Genomic DNA, 8,259 nt, shown 5'->3' on the forward strand with positions numbered 1-8,259 from the left:
GGAGACTGACCAGCACCGAAGAGTTTGCCAAGGGAGCCAGTCAGCTAAGAGGCACCAGGTACCTGGTCTGGGCGGCACCTGGGAAGGAGGGGGACAGAGTAAAACAAGGAAGGACAAGATTAATAAGAGATGGAGGGATGTCCTAAGACCAATAGAAGGGCTTACCAGGCTGGATGAAAACCAGGTGAGAGAGAGAATATTCAGGAGCTGTCCTATCAGGTTAGACCTTGTTCCCGTTCCCCTTGGCATAAGGGACTGGGAGCTAGTAGTGAGGATGGGAAGAACAGATAGTATCTATCACAGGAATTTACGGACTCGGAACCTGGCCTCAGCATGAAAATCGGGAGCACTGAAATAACAAGTTCTCCGTTATTTACACGTAACACTTTCTAGGCTATATTTCACAGGACAATAAAAAAATTCACTCCATTCATTTACCTTGTACCTACTCCTACCTGCGAGGACCCTAGACGGCTATGTCAGACATGGGATCTGATAGCCAGTTGACAAACTGGTTGAGAAGCGTAAAGCAAAACCCATAAAAACAGCTTCCTGGATATTGAGGGCTGCGGAAGAGCCCCCCTCTTTCACATCCCACCTCCCCCCCCTCATCCCCGGACACCTGGGTGATTTAATAGACTCTGTGGCTGCTCTGCCCATGTCCTCTGTGGGCTGGCACCCCCACCCCAGCTGACGCAGATGGGGCGTGCAGACTGCTCCTAGCCACCCCCCACTCTGAACAATCACCCTTGGGTGAAAGGAGGCTCTCTCAGGGGGGACCCATACCCCAGTCCCACCCAGGAGGTACTAAAGTCCACCTACCTTGCCTCAAGGTGGGACTAACTCTAGTCTTCTGTCAGATCAGGCTGCAGGGAGACTGTGACCGAGACCACATCCTGGCTGAGCTCCGCCCTGACCCACCTGCTTCCCTCACTCCATTTTGAGTGTACGCCCTCCATCCCCTGCATGGGGGTGGGTGGGGGCTCTGCTTCAGGTCACCTGACCTAGTCAGCGGTGCCCCTATCTGTCGGGCAATCAGGTCCACGGCTTGGGCAGTGTCCCTACATCTGTGGCACTTAGGACAGTGCCTGGTACAGAGCCGCTGCTCAGGAGTTACAAAAAGGAGGAAGGAAAGACACGGCTATGAGCTGCTAAGATACAACCGGCATCCGCAGACAGCTCTCTTCTCCCTCTTTTATTACTAGATGACTTTCAGGCTGTTTGTCCCCCACTTTTGGTACATTTATTGAATGCATCCTAGACAGCCAGCATTAATTTAAGCACTTTATTCATTTAATCCTCACTATTAATCTAGGAGGTAAGTATTTTATTAAACTTATTTTACAGATGAGAAACCCAAAGCCTGAAAAGATTAAGTAAATTCCTTAAGGTCATAGAGCTAGTGGGTGGACCACAATCAGCACCCAAAACAGGCAATCCAACCCCAGAGTCCGTGGTTGCATTATGGGCTCGTGATGATAAACCAGCTCTGCTCCTTTAGAATAACTGTAGAAGAAGCTCCATACATTGCGGATTTACACATAGCTCAAATCCTGCTAGAATTGGGTCTTGGAAATCAGTCTGGAAGTTCAGAGATTACATATTGTAACACGCTTTTCCCTTGAAAACCTGGTGCATCCTTTCCCCACTCAGCACAGCCCTAAAGATGGGAAGAGTATAAAGCAGGCCGAAGACCACCGGGGGAAGATGGGGTGATTGGGCTCATGCCCATCAGATTACGAACCCTGTACCCATCCACTTCTCCACCCTCATGACCTGAGGTAGGAGATACTTATGCAGTAATATCATAGATGGACCACGGGCTTTGGGGCCAGAGAGGCACACGTCCCAATCCTAGGTCGGCCATTACAAGCACGTGTTCTAGGAAAGTGACTTAACCTCACTGGTCTTCCTTTCCTATCCATGCATTGGGGCCAGCAAGATCAACCTTCCAAGGTTATTGGGAGGACCAGAAAATCTTAAGGGCATAACATTTCCTGGCTCATGCGAAACAGCTGTGCTGTCAGCACCTCCTCTGCTCCACACCCCCACCAAACACTGCTCTCGGTCACCGTAATATGGACACCCCCCGCTCTGGCAACTGAGTTCTCATTCACAGAATCAGCTCCCTCTTCCCGGGAGGGACTTGGTAATGGGCACCCCTCCCCTTGTCCTTTCCCCCCAGTAGTCTCTGATCCCATAGTTCAGTACACGAAACCTATTCTCCCAGGGTCTTGCAAGAATCACGTCCTGGCTACACCTGCCATGTGTTAATAGACCGCTTCCGCCCTCCGTCAGTTCCTACCCCAGACTCCCTTCCCTGTGCTCTGCCCACTTGCTGGCCTGTCAGCCACTTCTCATGGTGTCACTCCCACTTCTCTCCTGGTTGCCTTGAGTCACTGCAAGAGTCTCAGGATTCATGGGTACAATCTTCAGATGGATGCCAAATATACACTAACAAAAACATGTACAACTACTTTTGTACCATAATACATTTGAAAGCACCAATTACTAAATTCTAAATAGAATACTAAATACTAAATAGAAAAAAATAAATCCTGAGAAAGAACTATCCATAGATACAAACAGTACAGCTATATTGACTATTATCAAGCTGGAGATCCATAAATATTTTTAAATTAAAAAGAAATTTTCACACGTACAAAACTAGAGACTCCAACTCTGGATGAGGATAAGATTGGGGTGAGAGAGAAGATACAACTTCACTGCTATGGACTGAATCAGGTCCCCCAAGTCCATATGTTGAAGCCCTATATGCAATGTGATAGTATTTGGAGATGGAGCCTTTGGGAATTAGGTTTAGATAAGGTCATGAGGGTGGGGTCATGATGGGACTGGGGCCCCTTAACAAGAGACACCAGAGAGTTCTCTCTCTCTCTCTCCACCATATGAGGACAGAGAGAAACCAGCTCTCTGCTGTCCAAAAGCAAGCCCTCACCAGGAACCGAATCTTCTGGCACCTTGATCTAGGATTCTCAGCCTCCAGAACTGTGAGACATAACTGTCTGGTGGTTAACCACCCAGTTAAGCGACTGGGGTATGACATTCAGGAACAATGATGACCTCAGCTAAATCTGCAGTGAGCCTTCCTCGGGGTTCTGAAACCCCCAAGACAATTCTAACGCATCATTAGTCGGTCTAGACTAAATCCTAAATCAACGAGAACACCACGAAGGAGCCATGGTAAGAGCTACCGGAATCTGACCCCCAGACAACGTGGTCTACAGAGCTGAGGGAGTTTACAGCAGGTGCTCCTGGCTGCCCCCCGGCTGTGTCTCGGGAGCTACCCCACATGCTCGTTTGTCTCACGCTGAAATCCAGTGAGTTCACCATGGACGGTAGAGTGTACCCCTCACCACCTCTGATCTGTGAAATGAGGATACTGCAGACTTCAGAGGTCATTTGAAGGACAGAGGCAAACATGTGTTAAAATGTTCCATAAGTATTACTTGATTCTGAAGCTCGACCTCTTGTTTTCATCACATTTTTATACGATGTACCCAAGTGCCCCACTTCCAAACTATTCCTAATTTGTCCCAAAGCAAAGGCATCATGAAACATTAGGCTCTTTGGTGCAACTTTCCTCCCTCCCTGGTGGGATCCCACAGCCACCAATCGCACTCAGTGGCTGACCATTCATAGCGGTCATTTTGGTCAACGTGCCTGTTCTAATGGGAAGCGATGCCGATTTGCGCGTCCCAGAGTTGGCACGAACCAACCTGAGGCCAGCAGCTTATGAAATGATGGGGCCTCTCCTCTCCTTTGACCCACACTCTGTTACAAGGCCTACCACTTCACCTCAAGTGTCTCTCATGTCTGTCCCCCTTCCCTGGACCACTGCCACCCCTCTGGATCAATCCCAATTGATCTCTGGCCTGCCCTGTGCCATCAGCCCCCTAGCTCCTCTGCCCACCTCTTCTCCTAACCCCAGCCCCCCTCCCACAGCTGCCCCATTGATCCTGCAGGGAGGCAAAGTCAGCAGATGGGCAGGAGGAAGGGGCAGAGCAGCTGCTCTCCTTAAGGGCCAGTTACTAAGGGGCTCTGAAACCCCTGAGCAGGAGTAAATCACTCGAGAGGCCCTTAAACGTGGTAAAATCTGACTACGCTCAGACCTTTTGTAGTCTGGTCGTTAGCTACGGAATCTTCTCTATCAACCAGAGTCTAATCCAGGACCACCGCCTCCCTGTCCCCCTTATATGCGGTATTCACAGCAGGTTACTATCATCATCTGTCACGAACTACAGGTGCTTCTCAAAGGTGGAAGCAGCATGGCCTCCACTTCCCAGTTCCCAGCAAGCAGCCTGGGGTTAGGCCGTGCTTGGCCCGGGGAAGAATGAACTGACACAGATAAGCATTGGTTAACAGAAGAACACTGCTAATAAGCAAGGGGTAAGTTAACCCATGGGAAGTCTTTGGGAAAACTAACTTTGGCCTTAGGTCTCAACAGACTAGAAGTTTGCCAAATGGAGAAAGGGGTTCGTTCTGGGTAAAGATAGAGTATTCAGGGCTCATCGGTTTCCTGACCCCAAGAGAGGGTCCTCAGATCCAATGAGACAGATTTCTGCTTCCGAATACCCGGGGGCAGAAAGGCAGCATGAACTGCCCCGGCCAAGCCAGGGCCATAGTGGACTACTTTTATTCCAGAGAGAAAACCAGATTCTTAAGCTGAGCAGGGGCCTAAGCTTCCCAACACGCAAACTGATATGGCTCCAAGCTTGAGTTTCCTGTGTCTGTCAACTACGGATTTCCCAGGCACATCTGTGAAAAACCACGATGTACTTACAGAGTCTAACAAGTTAAAATTCTACCAAATAAATCAGCTTTACCTAATGCTGTTTTTACTTGAAGCAAAAACGTGCCCCAAGTTCCCAAACTGCTAACCCTGGGACTGGGTAAATGAGCCCTTCACATAATGAGGCCCCAGGTGCCTACTGTTTGCATCCTCCCAGCCCCGGGATGGGGGGAGGGGACGGGACTCTGGGGATATCTTCAGGGCGGGAGCCCCAGGAGCCCCACTGGCTGCTCCTGGGGGAGCCTCTTCTCCGGCTATGAAGACTTCAGAGGCTGCATCGGGGATGCCTGCAGCACCCCAGCTACCCCCATTCCTGCTGGAGCATGTATGTCTGCTGCCTGCTCAGCCGCCCCCTGTGACAGGCCCTCCCTCTCGGTCCCCCTGCTCCTCCCTGCACCTGCTCACTGTGGCGGCCTCCAGCCCGGCACGCCCGTCGCTCTCAGCACTAGGCAGACAGATGTAAGTGCTCCGCAGAAGGGGAAATGAAAAAGGGCTTATTGCCCGCAGGCTGGCTTTCAATTCTTGTAGTGTCACAGCTCTTATCACCATCTCGGTAAGGCTGTGCGCGCTCTCCGCTCCCTGGGTTTCCGTGGAAGAATTAGAGGCTCCCAAGGGTAGAGGATACCAGCCATGTCAGAGCAGCCATCCTACCGTCTCACGACAGACAGACATCAGCCAGCTCAGAGGTCACTCTAGTCCAGGGGTTCTCCGGAGGAACCCTGATGGCTATCTGGAACAGGACAATTCTTCCTCAGGTGGGACAGTCGCACGGAGGGCAGGACACGAGGTGACATTAGCTGTCGGCAGCCCCCGTGTCCATCATTAGAACACTCAGGAGCTGGGACCCAGGGGGCAGGCCTCCCCGTGGCTGGACCACTGCCTAGTCTCTGCCCAGAGGCCTCACAGAAGATCAGTGTCTTTAGCCACATATTTGGGTGTCAAATGATTTTCTTTGGAAATTTCTTCCGTTGCAGCTTCACTCTCAGCGTTTTTAGTGTAAATGATTAACAGCTGGTAGCCAATGTCTTTTAAGTAAATTTTTATAAACTTGGAGGTCTCCATGCTTACTAACCTTCATCACTGATGATTTACTTTATGTAAAAAGTCTTTCTGAATATGCATAAGCAAATCAGAATATAATTTAAGTACCCTGCAGGAACTTACTGTCTAATGGGACAAAAACGTGAAATATCACATAAATTGGACGGAGCCCCACCCTTCAACGCAGTGATGTGTCTTCAGTCTAACTCTTTCATATTCGGGGTGGGCTTTAGCTTCAGATGAGACCCCTGAATTGGCCGCAGCTTCCGCGGCACAACTATTCACCTCTGCGGAGGGTGTATGCCTACTACGTTGTGTCAGCTAGAAATTCACCTTTTCGCTTAGGGACGGCGAAGCTGAAGCAAGGTTTACCATGTAGCGTGAGCCCGCGCCGCGAGCCGGCGGCAGCCTTCCGTCGTGCAGACAGCAGCGGGCAGAGGACGGCGGTCGGTGAAGACCTGCCTTTTCTTCCTTGAAAACAAGATGCACCTTTCTGAGTCAGCTTTGCTTCTCCTTCCTAAACGATCAGCAAAGGTATGACTCGATCTTGAAGGAGGGGGGGGAGGTCTCCAGTCAATCCTTAAATTGTTTTCAGTCTCAGCCATAATCCCAAGCAGGTGAGACAGGCAGATGCAGGTGTAAAGTCGCAGGGCGGCCCTGGCGGGGAGACGACCTTCCAGGTCCACCTGACAACATCGCGGCCCCACAGGCGTTGATGTGCCGATGCCCGCCTTGGTCCCCGAGGAACGGGGAAGGATGTAAACAAGAGAAGAAAAGGAGAAAGGGCATTCCAGACGTCAAGGAGGAACAATAGGCTGAAGTGGGAATGTATGTAGGGCTGTTGTGGGAATACGACCAAAACAATAAATTAAAAAGGAATCTGGGATGCATAGGAAACGGTGATAGATGGCCACAGAGTAAAAGCATTTTAAATAAACCCAGAGATAAGTTTTAAGACACTGGGAAATGTATCCCTGGGTTTGCAGCTGAGAAAAAGTTCAGTCAATTTCAGAAATGTGCTTCGACAGCCTTGCTGAAATTACGCACCTTCTCTCCATCCACATTTCAGGTTTAGCGGCCACTCAATGGAGAGAGAGAACCGTACTCTCATCACTGAGTTTGTTTTCCAGGGTTTCTCCAGCTTCCACGAGCACCAGCTCACGCTTTTTGCTGTGTTCCTGGCACTATACACCTTCACCCTGGCCGGCAACATCGTCATCGTGACCATTATCCGAACTGACCGTCACCTCCACACACCCATGTACTTCTTCCTGAGCATGCTGTCCACTTCAGAGACCGTGTACACGCTGGTCACCCTCCCAAGGATGCTGTCCAGCCTGGTGGGTATGAACCAGTCCATCTCACGGGCAGGCTGTGCCACACAGATGTTCTTCTTTGTAAGCTTTGGCATCACTAACTGCTTCCTGCTCACGGCCATGGGCTACGACCGCTATGTGGCCATCTGCAACCCCCTGAGATATTCAATTATTATGAACAAGAGAGTGTGCGTCCAGCTGGTAGGCGGGGCCTGCAGCATTGGGTTGATTGTAGCTACAACGCAAGTGACATCTGTGTTCAGCTTACCTTTCTGTGCCACAAAGGTGGCCCACTTCTTCTGTGACATCCGACCCGTGATGAAGCTCTCCTGCGTCGACACCATGGCCAATGAGATCCTGACTGTCATCATCAGTGTGCTGGTGCTCGTCGTGCCCATGGGGCTGGTCTTCATCTCCTACGTTCTCATCATCTCCACCATCCTCAAGATCCCCTCTGACCAGGGCCGGAAGAAGGCCTTCGCCACCTGCGCCTCCCACCTCACGGTGGTCGTCGTCCACTACGGCTGCACCTCCATTGCCTACCTCAAGCCCAAGTCCGAGAACAGCAGGGATCAGGATCAGCTGATCTCGGTGACCTACACGGTCATCACCCCCCTGCTGAACCCTGTGGTATACACGCTGAGGAACAAGGAGGTCAAGGAGGCCCTGCTCCGGGCCACTGGCAGGAAGCTCTCCTGACAGGATGGGGAGCGTTCTCCCGGGGCTCTCAGCATCTCCGCTCAGCAGGGGTAGGAGCAGAGCCATGTGCTGTGGACTGCCAGAGACCTGCCCCACAAGGAGGCAGAACAGCAGCGGCATCCAACGGGGAGTCTGAAAACTTTAAAGCCCCCGAACAAACCATTAGCCCCCCGTTTTATGTGTAAATATACTAACAGAGACAGGAATTGCCTGAAGAAAGGTCAGGAAATAGTGTGGGCCCAGGATTTTTCATTGACTTTTTGGTTTCTAATGAAGGCAAAAGAGAAAAAGCAGAATCCACGGTATGCATTATTTTCCCCTACAATTCCTTCCTACTTAAGAACATGAGGATTTCTCAAACTCGACCCTGTTAGGATCTGTTCATACATG

The 8,259-nt window shown here is 50.8% G+C and overlaps 1 protein-coding gene across 1 annotated transcript; it reads left to right on the forward strand.

Annotated features, from left to right (window-relative positions):
- The first annotated feature begins 6,939 nt into the window (after positions 1 to 6,939).
- On the forward strand, positions 6,940 to 7,869 carry LOC123783269 (olfactory receptor 10J1). The gene has a single exon (XM_045783906.2). It carries the CDS (start codon positions 6,940 to 6,942, stop codon positions 7,867 to 7,869), a length of 930 nt encoding a protein of 309 aa, XP_045639862.2.
- Positions 7,870 to 8,259: the final 390 nt, after the last annotated feature.

The sequence above is a fragment of the Ursus americanus genome, chromosome 2 (genome assembly GCF_024610735.1).
Source record: "Ursus americanus isolate L20-20 chromosome 2, mUrsAme1.1.p, whole genome shotgun sequence".
Classification (NCBI taxonomy): domain Eukaryota; kingdom Metazoa; phylum Chordata; class Mammalia; order Carnivora; family Ursidae; genus Ursus; species Ursus americanus.

Excerpts from the sequence above, each read along its gene's own strand:
- LOC123783269 (XM_045783906.2), top strand. The coding sequence starts at position 6,940 with ATGGAGAGAGAGAACCGTACTCTCATCACTGAGTTTGTTTTCCAGGGT.